Source organism: Mobula hypostoma, chromosome 10 (assembly GCF_963921235.1).
Source record: "Mobula hypostoma chromosome 10, sMobHyp1.1, whole genome shotgun sequence".
NCBI classification, from domain to species: Eukaryota; Metazoa; Chordata; class Chondrichthyes; order Myliobatiformes; family Myliobatidae; genus Mobula; species Mobula hypostoma.
Genome location: NC_086106.1, coordinates 133,986,627 through 134,009,451, shown reverse-complemented (window position 1 = coordinate 134,009,451; position 22,825 = coordinate 133,986,627). Strand labels below are relative to the sequence as shown.

General features: G+C 44.5%; 1 protein-coding gene across 4 annotated transcripts in view; it reads right to left on the bottom strand.

Moving 5' to 3' along the window:
- The window catches only part of arhgef6 (Rac/Cdc42 guanine nucleotide exchange factor (GEF) 6), a 223,775-nt gene that overhangs the window by 74,701 nt on the left and 126,249 nt on the right, over positions 1–22,825 (bottom strand). For all 4 annotated transcript variants that reach the window (XM_063061177.1, XM_063061179.1, XM_063061178.1 and 1 more), the window contains 3 exons: positions 21,943–22,013; positions 9,880–9,974; positions 9,021–9,116 (listed from right to left, as the gene is read on the bottom strand). In XM_063061177.1, the coding sequence (XP_062917247.1) occupies positions 9,021–9,116; positions 9,880–9,974; positions 21,943–22,013 (262 nt within the window). The remainder of the gene's footprint in view (positions 1–9,020; positions 9,117–9,879; positions 9,975–21,942; positions 22,014–22,825) is intronic.

Here is a 22,825-nt window from a genome sequence, read left to right as displayed (position 1 = left end):
GGAAAGAAGCATGGATGGTAGTTTGCATCCCAGGTTGTACTTGATCTGGTATTGGGAAATGAACCTGGTCAGGTGTCAGGTCTCTCAGTGGGAGAGCATTTTGGAGATAGTGATCACAATTCTATCTCCTTTACCATAGCACTGGAGAGGGATAGGAACAGACAAGTTAGGAAAGCGTTTAATTAGAGTAAGGGGAAATATGAGGCTATCAGGCAGGAACTTGGAAGCATAAATTGGGAACAGATGTTCTCACAAATGTACGGAAGAAATGAGGCAAATGTTCAGGGGAAATTTACGTGGAGTTCTTCATAGGTACGTTCCAATGAGACAGGGAAAGGATGGTAGGGTACAGGAACCATGGTGTACAAAGACTGTTGTAAATCTAGTCAAGAAGAAAAGAAGAGCTTACGAAAGGTTCAAAAAGCTAGTAATGATAGAGATCTAGAAGATTATAAGGCTAGCAGGAAGGAGCTTAAGAAAGAAATTAGGTGAGCCAGAAGGGACCATGAGAAGGCCTTGGCGGACAGGATTAAGGGAAACCCCAAGGCATTCTACAAGTATGTGAAGAGCAAGAGGATAAGACGTGAGAAAATAGGACCAATCAAGTGTGACAGTGGAAAAGTGTGTATGGAACTTTGTGTCTACTTTGCTTCAGTATTCCCTATGGAAAAGGATCTTGGCAATAGTAGGGATGATTTACAGTGGACTGAAAAGCTTGAACATGTAGATATTAAGAAAGAGGATGTGCAGGAGTTTTTAGAAAGCATCAAGTTGGATAAGTCACCGGGACCGGACGAGATGTACCCCAGGCTACTGTGGGAGGCGAGGGAGGAGATTGTTAAGCCTCTGGCGATGATATTTGCATCATCAATGGGGACCGGAGAGGTTCCGAAGGATTGGAGGGTTGCAGATGTTGTTCCCTTATTCAAGGAGGGGAGTAGAGATAGCCCAGGGAATTACAGACCAGCGAATCTTACTTCAGTGGTTGGTAAGTTGATGGAGAAGATCCTGAGAGGCAGGATTTATGAACATTTGGAGAGGCATAATATGATTAGGAATAGTCAGCATGGCTTTGTCAAAGGCAGATCGTGCCTTACGAGCCTGATTGAATTTTTTGAGGATGTGATTAATACATTGATGATGGTAGAGCAGTAGATGTAGTGTATATGGATTTCAGCAAGGCATTTGATAACGTACCCCATGCAAGGCTTATTGAGAAAGTAGGGAGGCATGGGATCCAAGGGGACATTGCTTTGTGGATCCAGAACTGGCTTGCCCACAGAAGGCAAGGAGTGTTTGTAGACGGGTCATATTCTATATGGAGGTCGGTCACCAGTGGTGTGCCTCAGGGATCTGTTCTGGGACACCTACTCTTCATGATTTTTATAAATGACCTGGATGAAGAAGTGGAGGGATCTGTTAGTAAATTTGCTGATGACACAAAGGTTGGAGGTGTTGTGGATAGTCTGGAGGGCTGTCAGAGGTTACAGCGAGACATTGACAGGATACAAAACTGGGCTGAGAAGTGGTAAATTGAGTTCAACCCAGATAAGTGTGTAAGGTGGTTCATTTTGGTAGGTCAAATAAGATGACAGAAAATAGTATTAATGGTAAGACTCGTGGCAGTGTGGAGGATCAGAGGGATCTTGAGGCCTGAGTCCATAGGACACTCAAAGCTGCTACACAGGTCGACTGTGTGCTTAAGAAAGCATATGGTGCATTGGCCTTCATCAATCGTGGGAATGAATTTAGGAACCAAGAGGTAATGTTGCAGTTATATAGGACACTAGTTAGACCCCACTTGAAGTACTGTGCTCAGCTCTGGTCGCCTCACTACAGGAAGGATGTAGAAACCATAGAAAGGGTGCAGAGGAGATTTATAAGGAGGTTGCCTGGATTGGGGAGCATACCTTATGAGAATAGGTTGAGTGAACTCGGCCTTTTTTCCTTGGAAGGACGAGGATGAGAGGTGACCTGATCGAGGTGTATAAGATGATGAGAGGCATTGATCGTGTGGATAGTCAGAGGCTTTTTCCCAGGGCTGAAATGGCTCGCATGAGAGGGCACAGTTTTAAGGTGCTTGGAAGTAAGTACAGAGGAGATGTCAGGGACAAGTTTTTTTACGCAGAGTGGTGAGTGCTTGGAATGGGCTGCCAGCAGCGGTGGTGGAGGTGGATACGATAGGGTCTTTTAAGAGACTCCTGGACAGGTACATGGAGCTCAGAAAAATACAGGGCTATGGGTAACCCTAGGTAATTTCTCAAGTAAGTACATGTTCGGCACAGCTTTGTGGGCCAAGGGGCCTGTATTGTGCTGTAGGTTTTCTATGTTTCTATGATTCCTGCTGAAGGATTTCAGCCCAAAACGTCGACTGCACTTTTTTCCATCGATGCTACCTGGCCTGCTGAGTTCCTCCAGCATTTTGTGTGTTGCTCAAATTTCTAGCATCTGCAGGTTTTCTGTTTGCAGCTTCTAACCATCTGCGTTAAGGAGTCAGAGCTGGAACTGGATAAACTGCAGATCATTTGGGAGGTTGAAGGGGTGATAGATAGGACATATAGAGAGGCAGTTACACCCAAGGTGCAGGACACAAGAAATTGGGCGACAGTCAGGAAGGGAAAGGGGGTTAAGGAGTCAGTGCAGAGGACCTAATGACCATCTGCCTCAACAATAACAACAGGTATTTCACTGTGGATACTGTTGGGGGGAAGGGGGGAATGACCTAGGAGAGGAAAGTAACAGGGGCCGGGTCTCTGACACTGTTGGGCCCTGTGAGCTAGAAGGGAAAGGGGAGAAGAGACACGCTGTGGTGATTAGGGATTCATTATTCAGGGGAACAAACAAGTGGTTCTGTGGGTGAGAACGAGATGCCTTCCAGGTGCCAGGGTCCAGGACATCTAGGATAGATTCCTCAGCATTCTCAAGTGGGAGGGTGAACAGCTGGAGGTCGTGGTCCTTATAGGTAGCAATAACATGGGTAGAAGGAGTGATGAGGTTCTGCATAGGGAGTTCAGGGAGTTAGGTGCTAAAGTTAGGTGTTAAACCTCGGTAAAGTCGCTTGCTTTACACATAATGGCCAGTAGCTCAGAAGGAAGAAAAACAACTGATTTCAGAAGCTCTCGGTCAAGACTCTTCATCAGGACTAGGAAGGAAGAGGAAAGACATATTTTGCATTCCCTTTTCCTTTCCGTACCTGATGAAGAACCTCTGTCCAAAACGTTGACTGTTTATTAATTTCCATAGATGCTGCTAGCAACTGCAGCTTTTTGTATGTGACACTTTGGATTTTGCCATCTGCAGAATCTGGTGTTTGTAATTTCAGAAGCTTGTACAGATGTGCACAGCAAATGTGTTACTAATTGCTCATGCTGAAACAAACAATATAAAGCTGAACACATGACTGTCAAGTTCTGCAACAGGAAGCTGTCAGTCATTCACTGTGTGTCCCCTCTCTGCTCGTGGAAACCTCTCCCTCAGGCACCGTTCCACAGACAGTGCTGAACTCCAGTAAGCCGCACGTTCTATCAGCTTACAACCCTTACATGTAAATTGTAAGTGAATTAAATCCTGCCTTATCCAGCAGCACAAAGGCCATATTGAAAGCCAAAGAATTCTGATGGATTTCCCAACAGATGGCTCCAAATCCTACGTACTATAGTATAAAAACTGCAAGGCATCAGACCACAAGCCCCTACGGAGGATAGCAAAAGCCAAGAGAATCACCAGAGTCTCCTATCCCCCGGTTGGAAGGGCCTGAAGCATTGTTGTGGACCCTACCACCCATCCCACAGTCTCTCTGACCCACTACCATCAGGAAGGAGGTACAGCAGCATCAGGACTAGGACTGTCACCCTTCCCACAATCTCTTTGATCCACCCCATCAGGAAGCAGGTACAGGAGCATCCGAACTAGGCCTGTCAGACTGGGTAACAGCTTCTTCCCTCAGGCTGTGAGACTAATGAATACCCCCATCACCATGACAATCTCATCACGAGGACAGAGAGCTGTTTACTGGTGCTATGCTTCACTACTTACATTTTAAATTATATTTTACATAAGATAATATTTTGGTTTCTGTGCTGCCTGTGTAAATGTTTTGTGGGTGCACTGTGGAGTATTGTTATGCTGGGTTGTATGTATGTACAGTCGGATGACAATAAATTTGAACTTGAATCATCCATCTCAAAAGGAAACTCTGTGCCTTCCTTGCTTTATCCTCACTATCATTACAGACCACAAAAGTCAACACTTAAAGAAATTCATTGGGCTGCAATCAACATGAGAGGTCATTCATTATTGATGCAACATGAGGTTTAAAAAGACCTTGGGTGCTTTCAGGACTTTTTGTCAGGCTGCAATCATAACAATCTTTTCAACACCCAGCAGGGGCCAATAAAAAGAAGCAAGGTGTAAGTGGAGTGGCCTGTGTTGTAGTGGTACAGTGTTAGAGTGGTCAGGCTTTGGCTCAACAGGCTTAGGCAAGAATAGGCTTGAGCAAGTACAGATGCAGGTTCTAAGTAAGCTTCTAACAAGTCTTTTTTTCCTGTCAGTACATAGCTAGTAAATTGGGAATGGGTCCAGAATTACTTGTTTGAGATGTGGAAACTCGGGGAGATCTCCTGTCTCCCTGATAACTACATCTGCACCGAACTGCAGCTCCTTAGGGCCCATGTATCCACATTAAGGAACTGGAGCTGCAGCTCGATGATCTTTGGCTCAGTTGGGAAAATGAAGAGGTGATACAGGGGAGCTACGGAGGCAGTCACCCCGAAGTTGTGAGAAGCAGGTGACTGTCAGTAGAGGGAAAGGTAATAGGCAGCCAGTGCAGAGTACCCCTGAGGCCATTCCCCTCAATAATAAGTATACCACTTTGGATACTGTTGGGGGGAAACAGGGGAAGCTGTAGCCACCTGATCTCTGGCATAGTCTATCTCTGTAATTCAGACGGGAAGGGGGGTGATGACAACTGTAGCAGTGATAGGGGATTCCATCATTAAAGCAGAAGAATATAGATTCTGTGGACATGAAGGAGACATCCAGATGGTATGTTGTCTCCAGGTACCAAGGTCAGGGATGCCTCAGACTGAGGGAGGTTGAGCGGCTAAAGGGGGAGGCAGAACGGCTAGAAGTCTTGGTACGTATTGGTACCCATGACATATGTAGGAAGAGGTAAGAGCTCCTGAGGGAAGAATACAGGAAGTAAGGTAAAAAGATGAAAAGCAGGACCTGGGACCTCCAGGATAGCAACCTCTGAATTACTGCCTGTGCCACACGGCAGTGAGGGTAAGAATAGATGATCTGGCAGACGAATTGGTGCTGGGGACAGGGTTTCAGATATCTGGATCATTAGGATCTCTTCTGGGTAAGGTATGACCTGTGGAAAAAAGGACGGGTTACACCTGAACCCGAGGGAGACAGAAGGTTTCCTCGAGCTGTTGAGAAGGGTTTAATCTAATTTGTTGGTGGTGGGGGGGCAGGAACGCATGGGACAGTTGGTAAACAACCACATGCAGTGTGTAGGGAGACTGTGAGGAAAGACAGGCAGATAATGGAGCAAAATTGCAATAAGTGGGATTAGTTAAAGTATAACAGGGGCTAAAATCGAAAAGGGTGATGAATACAAGACTGAAGGTGTTATATTTCAATAAGGTAGGTGATCTTGTAGCGTGGTTAGAGATTAACACAGGTATGATATGTCAGAAAGAAGATTATAGCTGGGAGCTTAACGTCCAAGGATACACATTCTATCAAAAGACTAGGCAGGTAGGCAGAGGGGGTAGCATAGCTCTGTTGGTAATAAACTAAAGCAAATTCTTAGAAACAGGTGACATAGGATCAGAAGATGTAGAATGCTTGTGAGTAGAGTTGAGAAACTGCAAGGATTAAAAGACCCTAATGGGAGTTATATACAGACCTCCGAACAGTTGCCAAAATGTGGCCTACAAATTACGAGAGATTTTAAAAAATGCATGACAAAAGGACAGTGTTACGATAGGCATGGGGGATTTCATTGTGCAGGTAGATTGGGAAAATCAGGTTAGTGCTGGATCCCAAGAGTGGAAATTTGTAGAATGCCTATGCGATGGCTTTTTTAGCAGGTTGAAGTTGAACTCACTAAGGGAAAGGAAATTCTGGATTGTGCATTGTATAATGAACCAAATTTGCTTAAGTTAAAGGAATCCTTAGGAGCCAGTGATCATAATATGAGAGAATTCACCCTGTAATTCGAGAAGGACAAGTTAAAGTCAGTTGTATCAGTATCAGAGTAGGGTAAGGGGAATTACAGAGTTGCTGGCCAACACTGATTGGAAGGGAACAATAGCAAGGATGATGGCAGAGCACCAATGGCTGGAGTTTCTGGGAGCAATTCGAAAGGCACAGGATGGATACATCCCAAAGAATAAGTATTTTAAAGGCAGGATGACACAGCCATGCTTGATAAGCGAAGTCACAGCCAACATAAAAGCCAAAGGGAGAGCGTATAATATTGCAAAAAATTAGTGAGAAGTTAGTGAACACCTCGCTCACTTCCACAGCCTCCAGGCATATCTTCCCACCTTTATCTCTAATCGGTCCTACCTTCACTCCTGTCATCTTTTTTTTCTTCACATAATTGAAGAATGCCCTGGGGTTTTCCTTTACCCTACTCTCCAAGGCCTTCTCATGCCCCCTTCTTGCTCTTCTCAGCCCCTTCTTAAGCTCCTTTCTTGCTTCCCTATATTCCTCAATAGACCCATCTGATCCCTGCTTCCTAAACCTCATGTATGCTGCCTTCTTCCACCTGACTAGATTTTCCACCTCACTTGTCACCCATGGTTCCTTCACCCTACCATTCTTTATCCTCCTCACCGGGACAAATTTATCCCTTACATCCCGCAAGAGATCTCTAAACAAGGACCACATGTCCATAGTACATTTCCCTGCAAAAACATCATCCCAATTCACACCCGCAAGTTCTAGCCTTATAGCCTCATAATTGGCCTTTCCCCAATTAAAAATTTTCCTGTCCTCTTTGATTCTATCCTTTTCCATGATAATTATAAAGGCCAGGGAGCAGTGGTCATTGTCCCCCAGATGCTCACCCACTGAGAGATTTGTGACCTGACCTGGTTCATTACCTAGTACTAGATCTAATATGGCATTCCCCCTGGTCGGCCTGTATACATACTGTGAGTAAGTTAGTTAAAAATATTAAAGTGTATATCAAAAGTTTCTTCAGATGTATAAAGTGTAAAAGAGAGGTAAGAGTAGATATCAGAACACTGAAAAACAATGCTGGAGAGGTAGTAATGGGGAAGCAACAAAGAAATGGGAAGATTTGGATTGTTCCTTCAGGGAGCCGGCATTGGCATAATTAGCCAGAGTATCTCCTGAGCTGTGACTCTGGACCCCTGGTTAACAGACAACAAAAAACAGTACAGTACGGGAACAGGTCCTTTGGCCCAGAATGTTGTGCCAAAACCAAATAATTGGTAATCTTATAGCCAAATAAACTAATCTCATCTGCCTACACAATGCTCATATCTTACCATTTTCCTTACATTAGTGTGCTTATCTAAACATCTCTGAAAAGTCCCAAATGTATCTGCCTCTACCACCTCCCCATGCAGTACATTCCAAATGCCCACCACTCTGAGTAAAAAAAAACTTGCCCCTCACATCCCCTTTGAAATTACCTCTTCCTACCTTAAATGCATGCCCTCTGGTATGAGATATTTCAACCCTGGTAAAAGATATTATCTGTCTACTCTATCCATGCCTCTCATAATCTGATAAACCTGGTCGTGAAAGAGCTCCAGCACCTTGCTCATATTCGGGCATGTTACTGCCCTGACCAACTTTCTCCGTGTCACAAGGGTCTGTCATAGACTCCATAACAAACCAATGTGAACACTGGCCGCTGCTGGAATGGGTCAGTGTTTCAGGTTGGTAACTGATGAATTTCAGCTGATTTGCACCATTTCCTGCACTCCTATATTCAGAATTTGTAAGAGCTGGTTATGTGTTAGAGATAAAGTGTAGATCAGGCCCCTTCCGGCTCTTTGAGCAGTATTGCTCGGCAACCGACTGATTTAACCCAAGCCTAATGACGGGAAATTTAAAATGACTAATTAATCTATTAAATGGTACGGCGTTGATCAATAGCAGTAAACCAGAGTACCCACGTGCACGTGGAAAGGACATACAAGTTTGCTGACAGAGGACGCTAGGACTGAACTCCAAACTCTGATGCCCCGAGCTGTAACAGCATCATGCTGATCACTACATTAGCAGTTAGCACTAAACACATTTATTAAATAGAGCCATAGAAAAGTTCAGCAGAGAAACAGGCCTTTTGGTCCATCTAGTCCGTGCCACCTACCTACTCCAATTGATCTGCACTGGGACCATGGCCCTCCATATCCCTGCCATCCATGTACCTATCCAAACTTCTCTTCAACGTTAAAACCCAGCTTGCCTGCAGCACTTGCGTCAGCAGCCTATTCCACCTTCACGACCCTCTGAGTGAAGTTTCCCCTCATGGTCCCCTTAAACTTTTCACCTTTCACCCTTGACTCATGACCACTAGTTGTAGTCCGGCCCAACCTCAGTGGAAAGTCTGTTTGCACTTACCTTATCTGTACCCCTCATAATTTTGTATATCTCAATCAAATCTCCTCTCAATCTTCTACGTTCCAAGTCCCAACTTACTCAATCTTTCCTTACATTTAATGATGTATTTGGTCTTTGGAGCTGCTAGATGAGGGACGGATATCAATTTATTACTGTCATGTGTACTGGAATAAGTTTATCCCGCATACTGTTCATGTGGATCAGTTTATTACATGGCCCAGGGTGAGCAGGGTGGATGAACCAGCTGAGGAGCACATTCTGGTAGTAGGGTGAGGCCGCCAGGAACTTCCAGTAGAACCACTACTGGTGGTAAACTGAGGACAATACAAACACACAGACTCGTATTCCCAACAGGTTCAAGGACAAATTACACACTTCAGTGGCCACAAAGTAAACTTCCCACTTACTTTGCACATTCTTCCAGAGTCTGGCAAAGGCTTTGCTGAAACGAGCAGATTTCTTCCAGATTCCCTTTCAATGCCATAATGTCTGCTGCAGATAACCTGTAAAGCAGGGGAAGAAAGAAAGGGCATCCATCTGTAGCAATGAATTCCACAGATTCACCACCCTCTGGCTAAAGAAATTCCTCCTCATCTCTGTTTTAAAGGGCTGTCCTTTTATTTGAGGCTTTGCCCTTTGGTCCCAGACTCCCTCACTGTAGGAAATACACTCTCTACATCCAATCTATCTCGGCCTTTCAATATTCAATAGTTTTCAATGAGATTCCACACCATTCTTCTAAACTCAAGCAAGTTGAGGCGCAGAGCCATCAAACGCTTCTCATACATTAATCCTTTCATTTCCGTGGTCATTCTCGTGACTATGCTCTGGACTGTCTCTAATGCAATCCTTTTTTAGTTATGCAGTCCAGAACTACACATAATACTCATAATGTGGTCTAAGCAATTTTGTAAAGTCTCATTATTACATCCTTGGTTTTATATTCCATTCCTCTCAAAACGAATGCTAACATTACACTTGCTTTCTTTACTACCAACTCAGCCTGCAAGTTAACAAGGTGACTACAGTCAGCCTTATGTTTGGCCACATCTGAAGACATTAAGGCAGATCCCTGTCAACTGAGGTTGACTTTAAAAACACACTGGGGAAAGACAGCCAATGGGTGTTGGTAACTAATGCCCCGGTAGCAATAATGGGCAATTAAAGTCCTGAAGTCAGAATTGAATAGTGAGAGAATGGATGGTGCAGTTTAGGGAGCAGTAACATATGGGGTGACCAGGACTCTGCACGAACTCAGATACTAACTTGTCATTAGCCTGCAGTGATCGCAAGTACGTGCTGAGCAGAACCTGCAGCTCCTTCGCATAATCACGTTCATTGTCCAAAATATTCTGGATAACCTTTGGGGAAAGAAAAGAATATTTACCACGTCAATAGTAAGAACATAAACCCATAAGACATAGGAGCAGAAATAGGCAATTCAACCCACCCAAGTCTGCTCTGCCGTTTCATTATGGCTGATCCCGGATCCCATTCAAACCCACTCACCTGCTCTCTCACCAAATCTCTTGATGCCCCACCAATCAGGATTCTTTCAACTTCCGTTTTAAATATACCCACGGACTCGACCCCCACCGCAGTCTGTGGCAGAGCATTCCACAGATTCACCACTCTTTAACTAAAAAAAATTCCTCTTACTTCTGTCCTAAATGGTTGCACCTCAATTTTGAGGCTGTGCCCTCTAGTTCTAGATACCCCTACCAGAGGAGACATCCTCTCCACATCTACCCTGTCTAATCCCTTCAGCAATCAGCAGGTTTCACTGAGATCCCCATGCATTCTTCTAAATTCCAGAGAGTACAGGCCCAAGGCTGCCAAATGCGCCTCATATGTTAACCCCTTCATTCCTGGAGTTATCATGAACCACCTCTGTACTCTCTCCAATAACAAAATATCCAATAATATAAGCACGCCGTAAAGATCTGTGCAGATTTCATTATGCTTGAAGTTACTCGTCTGTACCTACTTTGTAAATTGAAGGAATCTGTTACATCTTAATTAATCAGCATATCCAAACAAAGTGAAGCTTTATTAACATAAAAAAGTGTGGCAGTTTAGCACGATTGCCACAATGCTCTACAGTGCCAGCTGTAAGGTCGGGGTTCGATTCTTGTCACTATCTGTAAGGAGTTTGTACATTTTCCTTTTGACAACATGGGTTTCCACTGGGTGCTCTGGTTTCTTCCCGCATTCTAGAAATGTAGAACTCTAGGCATGCTATGTTGGCGCCAGAAGCATGGAGACACTTGTGGCTTCACACAGTATAATCCTCACTCAGCTGATTTGACACAAATGACGCATTTCACTGGATGTTTCAACGCACGTGTGACAAATAAAGCTATTCCTTATCTTTAAAATTTTCCCAGCATAGAATCTCACACACAGTTCAGCCTATTGTGGTCATACAAACCCTAAGAAAGAGCTTCTCAATTAATTCCACCATCCTGTTCTTTCCCCATCACTTAGCAAATACAATGGATTCTGGTTAATTGGGATCAGTACTTTTTGGCCAATTATGTGGCTGCTGCAATTTAGCCAGTTTCACGAAAATAATTAAAAATGTATAAAAATGACAAACTACCGTTTAACTGAGCAACAAATTAGCAGAGATCAAGTGCAGATATTAGACTGCCTTCATACAATGCTTTCAATGATTGCACCCTCCAGATCTTCATTGTAACATACAAGATGATTGTTGTTACCTTCAAATTCTTCATAATTCCTAACTTCATGAAGTAGTGAAACCAGTTCATTTTCACTCCAAACAACAGGAATTCTGCAGATGCTGGAAATTCAAGCAACACACATAAAAGTTGCTGGTGAATGCAGCAGGCCAGGCAGCATCTCTAGGAAGAGGTGCAGGCGACGTTTCAGGCCGAGACCCTTCGTCAGGACTAACTGAAGGAAGAGTGAGTAAGGGATTTGAAAGTTGGAGGGGGAGGGGGAGATCCAAAATGATAGGAGAAAACAGGAGGGGGAGGGATGGAGCCAAAAGCTGGACAGGTGATAGGCAAAAGGGATACGAGAGGATCATGGGACAGGAGGTCCGGGAAGAAAGACAAGGAGCGGAGGGGTGCGGGGGGGGGGGACCCAGAGGATGGACAAGGGGTATATTCAGAGGGACAGAGGGAGAAAAAGAAGAGTGAGAGAAAGAATGTGTGTATAAAAATAAGTAACAGATGGGGTACAAGGGGGAGGTGGGGTATTAACGGAAGTTAGAGAAGTCGATGTTCATGCCATCAGGTTGGAGGCTACCCAGACGGAATATAAGGTGTTGTTCCTCCAACCTGAGTGTGGCTTCATCTTTACAGTAGAGGAGGCCGTGGATAGACATGTCAGAATGGGAATGGGATGTGGAATTAAAATGTATGGCCACTGGGAGATCCTGCTTTCTCTGGCGGACAGAGCGTAGATGTTCAGCAAAGCGGTCTCCCAGTCTGCGTCGGGTCTCGCCAATATATAAAAGGCCACATCGGGAGCACCAGACACAGTATATCACCCCAGCCGACTCACAGGTGAAGTGTTGCCTGGCCCCCACCACTTTATTTTCACCATGGATGTCCAGTCCCTATATACTTCCATCCCCCATCAGGAAGGTCTCAAAGTTCTACGCTTCTTTTTGGATTCCAGACCTAATCAGTTCCCTTCTACCACCACTCTGCTCCGTCTAGCGGAATTAGTCCTTACTCTTAATAATTTCTCCTTTGGTTCCTCCCACTTCCTCCAAACTAAAGGTGTAGCTATGGGCACCCGTATGGGTCCTAGCTATGCCTGCCTTTTTGTTGGCTTTGTGGAACAATCTATGTTCCGTGCCTATTCTGGTATCTGTCCCCCATTTTTTCTACGCTACATCGACGACTGCATTGGCGCTGCTTCCTGCACGCATGCAGAGCTCGTTGACTTTATTAACTTTGCCTCCAACTTTCACCCTGCCCTCAAGTTTACCTGGTCCATTTCCGACACTTCCCTCCCCTTTCTAGATCTTACTGTCTCTGTCTCTGGAGACAGCTTATCCACTGATGTCTACTATAAGCCTACTGACTCTCACAGCTACCTGGACTATTCCTCTTCTCACCCTGTCTCTTGCAAAAACGCCATCCCCTTCTCGCAATTCCTCCGTCTCCGCCGCATCTGCTCTCAGGATGAGGCTTTTCATTCTAGGACGAGGGAGATGTCTTCCTTTTTTAAAGAAAGGGGCTTCCCTTCCTCCACTATCAACTCTGCTCTTAAATGCATCTCCCCCATTTCACGTACATCTGCTCTCACTCTATCCTCCCTCCACCCCACTATGAATAGGGTTCCCCTGGTCCTCACCTACCACCCCACCAGCCTCCGGGTCCAACATATTATTCTCCGTAACTTCCGCCACCTCCAACGGGATCCCACCACAAAGCACATCTTTCCCTCCCCGCCCCCCTGCATTCCGCAGGGATCGCTCCCTACGCGACTCCCTTGTCCATTCGTCCCCCCCTACTTCCCCACTGATCTCCCTCCTGGCACTTATCCGTGTAAGTGGAACAAGTGCTACACATGCCCTTACACTTCCTCCCTTACCACCATTCAGGGCCCCAAACAGTCCTTCCAGGTGAGGCAACACTTCACCTGTGAGTCGGCTGGGGTGATATACTGCGTCCGGTGCTCCCGATGTGGCCTTTTATATATTGGCGAGACCCGACGCAGACTGGGAGACCGCTTTGCTGAACATCTACGCTCTGTCCGCCAGAGAAAGCAGGATCTCCCAGTGGCCACACATTTTAATTCCACATCCCATTCCCATTCTGACATGTCTATCCACGGCCTCCTCTACTGTAAAGATGAAGCCACACTCAGGTTGGAGGAACAACACCTTATATTCCGTCTGGGTAGCCTCCAACCTGATGGCATGAACATCGACTTCTCTAACTTCCGCTAATACCCCACCTCCCCCTTGTACCCCATCTGTTACTTATTTTTATACACACGTTCTTTCTCTCACTCTTCTTTTTCTCCCTCTGTCCCTCTGAATATACCCCTTGCCCATCCTCTGCGTCCCCTCCCCCACCCCTCCGCTCCTTGTCTTTCTTCCCGGACCTCCTGTCCCATGATCCTCTCGTATCCCTTTTGCCTATCACCTGTCCAGCTCTTGGCTCCATCCCTCCCCCTCCTGTCTTCTCCTATCATTTTGGATCTCCCCCTCCCCCTCCCACTTTCAAATCCCTTACTCACTCTTCCTTCAGTTCGTCCTGACGAAGGGTCTCGGCCTGAAACATCGACTGCACCTCTTCCTAGAGATGCTGCCTGGCCTGCTGCGTTCACCAGCAACTTTTATGTGTGTTGCTTCATTTTCACTCCCAGTCTTTTCTGATAACTCCAAGCCCGAATGCTTGAAACCGTAGTGAGCAATACAGTTCCGAATTGTCTTACTACTTATTTCTCACCAACTATCAGGGACAAAACACAAACACATGCAACTGACACTATTTAAAAATTGTTTGCTCTAAGCATGGTGTAGGGTCTAACAGCTACACGTGCATGTGACTGAAGCTACCTAGAAACAGTTCACCAAGTCTCATATCTCAATTAAGTGGCATAGTGTCCCAAATAAACAAAGAGAATCTCGGCTATATTTCTGATTAGTTGAAGAGTTGTCCCAAATAAGTGGCTGTCCAGATTAGTCAATGGACCAATTAACCAGAACCAACTGTACTTCGTACAAATCACACTATTCTCTCTCTTCAAAAATTAACATTATTTTAAATCTCTTGATAACATATAACACAAACCATTCTGTACTGCACGTGAAGCAATCATGAGACATGTGCCTCAATCTACCTGTAAATAACCACGCAAGTTCACAGGACTTGTGACAGAAATTACAGCCAAAAGGAGAAGACATCCTAGCTGTGCAACTGTGAGGGCAGGTATGCTGGACTCCAGCGTAGCCTGTAATCACAGAATATACTTCCTACTCTTCAACAAAAACAATCATTTCAATGCAATGAACAAGTCCAAGACTGGTTATCCTTTGGCAAGCGACTATCCTCACATATTGCAGCACTCCTCCACCCTCTATGTGTGGAATAGTCTCCACTTGTCCAAATGAGCGCAGTCTCCAACATTTACAAAAGTAGACACCATCTGCTAGAGGGTCGCCATTTCACAATGTTGATTGACCACAAATCCCTTGTGCACCTGATGGCCAAAATATCAGACCCTTGGTCTGCATGGTAGCAACACCATCTGGCCTACATATGAGTTCACAACCAATATACAACGTATCCAAGGAAAAAATAACGCCATAGCTGATTGCCTCTCAGAGCCAGCCGTTGAGTCCAGACACACAGGGGTTGACTATGCCAGTCTGGCAGCCAACCAAGCTACTGACCCAGAGGTCCAGGCTTACCGAAAAGCAGTTGTGGGCCTGCCATGATCACCTGGTCGGCCTCTCAACAGAATTCCACTCTCCTCAGTAAATCCAATTCTTTTTCACCTGTTCCTAGCTCCGATCATGGCATACAGCATTGCTGGATTCCTGTTGACCTACATTCAGCCTCTTTGGTTTTAGTCCACCATAGTGCTCACCAACATCCCCTTAGGCGCCCTTAGAATGGCCCATTCTGTGTCTTGGAACGAGGAGAAAAGACTTTTATCATAGATGTGAGGGGTAAACTTGAACATATTTTCGTAGATCATCTTAAACTGGCCCACCAATACCTGGAGGATGTCATTATCATGCCCCTGACATCACGACATGACCATGAGCATGTCAACACACTTCTGGACAAGCAAAAGGTAGCTGCTGTCCCTCTATCCATGGAACACAGGACCTGAGCCGCACAGTTCAACCAAGCTCTGGACAGGCTCGCAATGCCGGTTGTAGTGAATTCTGGGGGCGGGGGGCAATGTAGGGTAACGTAATTACTGGAAATGTACATAATTCATAACTGACAATGAGTTGGGGTTTCACTTTAAGAGGCTGGTCTGACGTGATGATGTAATTACGTAAAGGATTTTTAGTACGCTTTCGTGTTCAGATTTTGGAGCTCAATAAAATGTGTTACAGTTTTTCTTAAACATAAGATGCCTCACTTCATTTTATTTGTGAAAACCCACAACATCATGCTTCCCACTTCCATTAAATGTCAGATTACTTTTGGTACTGGCGTGGTTCAATGGGCTCTCATTACCGAGTCAAAAGATTCAAGATTGTTTCATGTCATTTCTACTACACAAGTGCAAAGGAGATCAACAGAATTGTCACTCTGAATCAATGCAGCACAAAAATTGTTCCAGACCATAAAACATAGGTGCAGGACTGGACTATTCAATCCATTAAGACTGCTCTGCCATTCCATCATGGCCGACTTATTGTTCTTCTCAACCCCATTCCCTTGCTTTCTCCCCATAATCTCTGACACCCTGACTAATCAAGAATCTATCAATCTCTGGACATAAGAACATAAGAAATAGGGGCAGGAGTAGACCATCTGGCCCAGCGAGCCTGTGCCGCCATTCAGTAAGGTCACGGTTGCTCTGGCCTTGGACTCATCTCCACCTACCTGCCTTTTCCCCAAGAAACCTTGATTCCCCAACTATGCAAAAATCTATCCAACCTTATCTTAAATGTACTTACTGAGGTACCCTCCACTGCTTCATTGGGCAGAGAATTCCACAGATTCACCACTCTCTGGGAAAAGCATTTCCTCCTCATCTCCATCATAAATCTACTCCCCGAAATCTTGAGGATATGTCCCATAGCTCTAGACTCACCTACCAGTCGAAACAACTTTCCTGCCTCTATCTTATCTATCCCTTTCATAATGTTATATATTTCTATAAGATCTCCTCGCATTCTTCTGAATTCCAGCAACTACAGACCCAGGCAACTCAATCTCTCCTCATAGTCTAACCCCCTCATCTCGGGAATCAACCTGGTGAACCTCCTCTGCACTGCCTCCAAAGCCAGTACATCTTTTCTCAAGTAAGGAGACCAGAACTGCATGCCATGTGCAGCCTCCCCAGTACCCTGTACAGTTGGAGCATAACCTCCTGATCTTAGATTCAATCCCTCGAGCAATGAAGACCAAAATTCCATTTACCTTCTTGATAGGCTGCTGCACCTGCAAACCAGCCTTTTGTGATTCATGCACAAGCACTCCCAAGTCCCTCTGCAGGGCAGTATGCTGCAATTTTTTAACCATTTAAATAATAATCTGCTCTTTCATTTTTTCCCTTCCAAAATGGATGACCTCACATTTGCCAACACTGTATTCGATCTGCCAGACCCTTGCCCACTCACTTAACCTACCTATATCTCTCTACAGATTCTCCGTATCTTCTGCACAAATTCCTTTTCCACTCAATTTAGTATCATCAGCAAAATTAGATACACTACACTTGATCCCCTTTTCCAGATCACTAGCGTATATCGTGAACAGTTGCAGGCCCAGCACTGATCCCTGCGGCCCACTGCTCACCTCTGATTGGCAACCAGAGTAACACCCATGTATCCCAACTCTCTGCCTTCTATTAGTTAACCAATCCTCTATCCATGCTAATACATCACCCCCAAATCTACGCATCCTTATCTTATGGAAAGTCTTTTATGCGGCACCTTATCGAACACCTTCTGGAAGGAAGTAAATAATGTCCATCTGTTCCCCTCTATCCACTCATTATATCCTCAAAGAACTCCAGTAGGTTTATCAAACAGAACCTGCCTTTGCTGAATCCAAGTTCTGTCTGCCTGATGGATCCATTTCTTTCCAGATGCTTATAGCTATGTAAGTAAGACCTTTGTCAGACCTCACTTGGAGTACTGTGTTCAGTTCTGGTCACCTCACTGCAGGAAGGATGTGGATACTATAGAGAGAGTGCAGAAGAGATTTACAAGGATGTTGCCTGGATTGGAGGGCGTACCTTGTGAGAATAGGTTGAGTGATCTTGGCCTTTTCTCCTTGGAGTAACGATGGATGAGAGGCGAACTGATAGAGGTGTGTAAGATGATGAGGGACACTGATCGAGTGGATAGTCAGAGGCTTTTACCCAGGGCTGACATGGCTAACATGAGGGGGCATAGTTTTAAGGTGCTTGGAATAGGTACCGAGGAGATGTCAGGGGTAAGTTTTTCCACACAGAGCGTGGTGGGTGCGTGGAATGCAGTGCCGACGGTGGTGGTGGAAGCAGATACAATAGAGTCTTTTAAGAGCCTCTTAGATAGGTACATAGAGCATAGTAAAATAGAGGGCTATGCATCAGGGAAATTCTAGGCAATTTCTAGAGTAGGTTACATGGCTGGCACAACATTGTGAGCCAAAGGGCCTGTAATGTGCTGTAAATTTATATGTTCTGTACCTCTATTTCTTCTTTAATAATAGCTTCAAGCACTTTCCCAACTACAGATGTTAAAACTAACTGGCCTATAGTTACCTGCCCTTTGCCTACATCTTTTTTGGAACAGTGGTGTGACATTCGCCACCTTCCAATCTGCCAGGACCTGCCTAGGGTCCAGAGAATTTTGGTGAATTATCACCAAAACATCTACTATAACTTCTACCATTTCTTTCAATACGTTGAGATGCATTCCATCAGGAGCGGGAGACTTATCTATCTTCAGGCCCACAAGTTTGCTCTGCACTACCTCTTCAGTGATAGCTATTGCATTGAGGTCCTCACGTCCCATCGCATCAATATCATCTCTCTTTGTAGCTATCGGCTTTAAATATACCCAAAGACTTGGCCCCCACATCCGTCTGTGCCAATGAATTCTACAGATTCAAAGTCAAAGTATAATTTATTATTAGAGTACATACATGTCACCACATACAACCCTGAGATTCTTTTTCTGCAAACGTACTTTGCAAATCTATAGACCATTGACTGTAAACATCAGGAATTATTAACTGTAAACAAACTGTGCAAATGCAGATATAAGTAAACAGCAATAAATAATGAGCATGAAATAACAATATACCAGAGTATAAAATAAGTGTAGCTGTCCCCTTTTGTTCAAGAGCCTGATGATTCAGGAGTAGTAACTGTTCTTGAACCTGGTGGTGCGAGTCCTGGGGATCTGAAGGCAGCAGCAAGAAGAGCATGGGCCGGGTGGTGAGGATGTGTGATGACTGATGCCGCTTTCTTATGGCAACATTTCATGTAGATGTGCTCAATAGCTGGGAGGGTTTTACCCGTGATGTACTGGGCTGAATCCACCACCTTTCGTAGAATTTTCTACTCAAAGGCATTGGTGTTTCCATACCAGGATGTAATGCAGCCAGTCAGCACATTTTCCAATACACATCTAATGAAGGTTTTTGATGACATGCCGAACCTCCGCAGACTCCTGAGAAAGTAGAGACACTGTTGTGTTTTCTTGACAATAATATTTATATGATGGGTCCAGGACAGGTCCTCTGAGATAGTGCCACCAAATAATTTAAAGTTACTGGCCCTCTCCACCTCTGTTCCTCTGATGATTACTGACTCATGGACTTTGGGTTTCCTTTACCTGAAGTCTACAATCAGTTCCCAGCTCTTATTGACACTGACTGAGAGGTTGTTGTTATGACACCACTCAGCCAAATTTTCAATCTCCCTCCTGTATGCTGATTCATCACCACCTTTGATACAGCCCACAACAGTGGAGTCATCAGCAAACTTGTATGTGGTGTTGGAGCTGTACTTAGCCATACAGTCATAGGTGTAAAGCAAGTAGAGCACGAAGCCAAGTACACATTCCTGTAGTACTCCTGGAGATTGTGGAGGAGATGTTTTTGTCAACCCAAACTGACTGGGGTCTACAAGTGAGAAAATCCAGGATCCAATTGCACAAGTGGGTATTGAGGCCCAGGTCTTGGAGTTTCCTGATTAGTTTTAGGAGATAATGATGTTAAATACCAAGCTGTAATTGATAAAGAGCATCCTGATGCACGCATCTTTGCTGTCCAGATGTTCCAGGGTTGTGAGAAGAGCCAACAAGATCTGTTGCTTTGGCTGGTAAATTGGGGCGGATCCAAGACACCATTCTTCAACACCAGCTTCTCAAAACACTTAATCACTGTGGATGTTAGTGCTACTGGGTAATAGTTACTTGGACAGGTTACCATGTTCTTCTTGGGCACCGGTATGATTGAAGCCTGCTTGAAGCAGGTGGGTACCACACAGTTCCAAAGCAAGAGGTAGAATATATCTGTGAATACACCAGCCAGTTGATCAGCACAGGTCTTCAGTACTCAGTCAGGTACTCCATCCAGACCAGATGCTTTCCTTAGATTCACTCTCTTAAAGGCAGACTCACATCATCTTCAGATACTGAGAACAAAGGATCACCAGGAGACATGGGGATGTGTGATGGTTCCTCCCAGTTCTGGTGGTCAAAGGGAGCATAGAAAGTATTGAGCTCATCTGGAAGTAAAGCTCTGCTGTCCCCAATGTCGCAAGATTTAGCTTTGTAGGTGGTTATGGCATTCAAACCCTGCCACCACTGTTGAGCATCACTCGTTGATTCCAGTCCAGTCAGAATCTCCACTTTGCTTTCTGGAGATCGTACCTGCACCTTTTGTAACAGTCTTGATTTCCAGACTTGAATGCCTCTGATCTAACTCTCGGCTGATTCCAGATTCCATAGTTCATCCAGGACTTCTGAATGGGGAAAGCCCTGAACGATTTCATGGAGACACACTCAGCCATCAGCCGTTTTAATAAAATCTATGACAACCCTGGCGTAGTCATAAAGTCAGTAACGACCCTGGTGTAGTCGCCACCCTCTGGTTAAAGAAATTCCTCCTCATCACTGTTCTAAATGGACATTTGTCTATTCTAAGGCTGAGCCCTCTGGTCCAAGGCCTACCCACAATAGAAGACATCCTCTCCATATCCATTCTATCACGGCCTTTCATAAATACATAAGAGAGCTTATGTACATAGATTGATTGTATATCCATAAAGTGACACTAGGTACAGAAGTATATCTGTACATATGTGACTCTGACAGGAAATGATAAAGTAGTGGGATAAAGAAGATGCTGGGTCAAAGCTCCATTTCTCAGCTGTCAGGCACTGAGGGGACAGCTGTATGACAGGTGTCATCTTTCAGATAAGCATTAAACTGAAATTCCATCTGGTCTCCCAGGTGGCAGAAAAGGTTCCTAGGTACTAATGATTGTTAAATAAATGAGATATACCATTATCTATCTCTGAGATCACTGCTCAGAAACAAATGATAATCCAAGAGATTCCGCAGACGCTGATAATCTTGAGCTACACACACAAAATGCTGGAGGAACTCAGTAAGCCAGGCAGCATCGATGGAAATGAATAAACAGTTGATGTTTTGGGTAAAGACTCTGCATCAGGTTTGGAAAGGAAAGGGCAGAAGCCAGAAAAGAGGTTGGGGGAGGGGCAGGAGTACAAACTGGCAGGTGATAGGTGAGACCAGGTGAGGGGGACAGTAGGTGAGTGGGGGACGGGGTTTAAGTGAGAAGCTGGGTGGTAAAAGTAAAAGTGCTGAAGAAGAAATCTGATGGGAGATTAGTGGACCATGAAAGAAAGAGGAGGGGGGGAACCAGAGAGCAGTGATGGGCATGTGAAAAGAGGTGAGAGTTAGCTTCTTCCTCCTTCCCTTCCAGTTGAGATGAAGGGTCTCAGCCTGAAATGTTTACTACTTATTCCCATCTATAGATGCTACCTGACTTGCTGAGTTCCTCCAGCATTTTGTGTGTGTGTGCTGCAAAAATAAATGATAATTTACATCAGCATGGGATCTTGCTTTGTGCTGCCTGCTAACCCTTCAGCAGTGGCCATAATTTACCAGCTGCACAGCCAAGAATGTGAAAAGCACGGCAGAAATACAAGTTCTGTTGAGGATTTGGCTCTCTTGTCCCTTTTGCCCAGTGAGAGTGATTTGAATACTGACCAATGTCCAACAATTACAATTCTGTGGAAAGCAGGGCTGATGGGAGCTCTATATAAAACTTATGCAGTCAGATGTTAAAGAAAGCTCCCTCTGAGGAAGCTATGTCAAGACCCTGCAGCTAGAAAGCCAAAGGGAGTGGAAGGAGAGGGCTTTGATGCAGAGTCGAGAGTGTGGGATGAGAATCACATTGTGGGAACCCAATGGCTTTGATGCAGATTTGGATGAGAATCACTATGTGAGAGCTCGAGGGCTTTTGTTGACTGATGAAGAGCCCGTTATAATTATAAAAATAGTAAATGGTATCAGTTAAAATAGTTCAGTTCAAGTGTCCCAATTTCAAACAAGACATTTTAAAAACAAATTACAAGCAACATTATGTCACATGCAGTCTTTCATGAGACAAAGAAGGCACTTACCAAACCGTAATAATTCTTGGTAACAGAGGGTGTCTCAAATCCTTTGAGGGACTTGGGCGAAAGTGGCTTATCTGGAAATGAATAATAATTTTGCTGAGTTATTTGATGATCAGATCACATTGAAGCACCATGAACAACTCTGGACAACACATCAGGTAGATGGGAACTTAGGGATTAAGGAAGCAACATTGCTGATGCTCCCGATCACACTATATATTCTCCAGAAGCATGTAGCAAATCAGTTCTGTTTTGGAAACTCACAGATCTGAAAGGAAATGACAGGCCTGCTTCAGAAACCAACTGAGCAGCAGCAGACTACTAATGAGAAGAGCAGGATCTCTCATTAGCAAGATGGAAACCCCACATCGATTTGCGTTAGGTCATCAATGATTCATCATATTTATTAACAATCCAGAAAGTTTGATACATCATATAAACACAAAGGTACAGAACAAAACAGTGGAAAGACCAGGAAACTTCACACATGTATGCATGATAATTCTGAAAATATTGCAGTAAATGGAAGTTAATGCAAGAAAATGTAAGGTCGATTAACTGTAGGTCTGAAAAGCGATGAACAAAGACCCCCTTCTGAATGATGATAGATAGCAAAAGTGGTAGACTGTGGCCAGTCTCAGAGTTCAGTTAAAATTTCAATTTCAGGTACAGAAAATGAACAGCTTCCAGAGCACTGGTCACTATTTCTCCAGAGCTGGAATACAACTGGAGGGACAACCAATTCCTGATTAGACTGCGTCTTATGCATCACAATCAATTCTCAGCCACACTATGCAAAATGTTCAAAGTTCAAAGTAAATTTATTTTTAAGGTACATATACATCATATACAACCCCAAGATTCAATTCTTGCAGGCATTCACAGT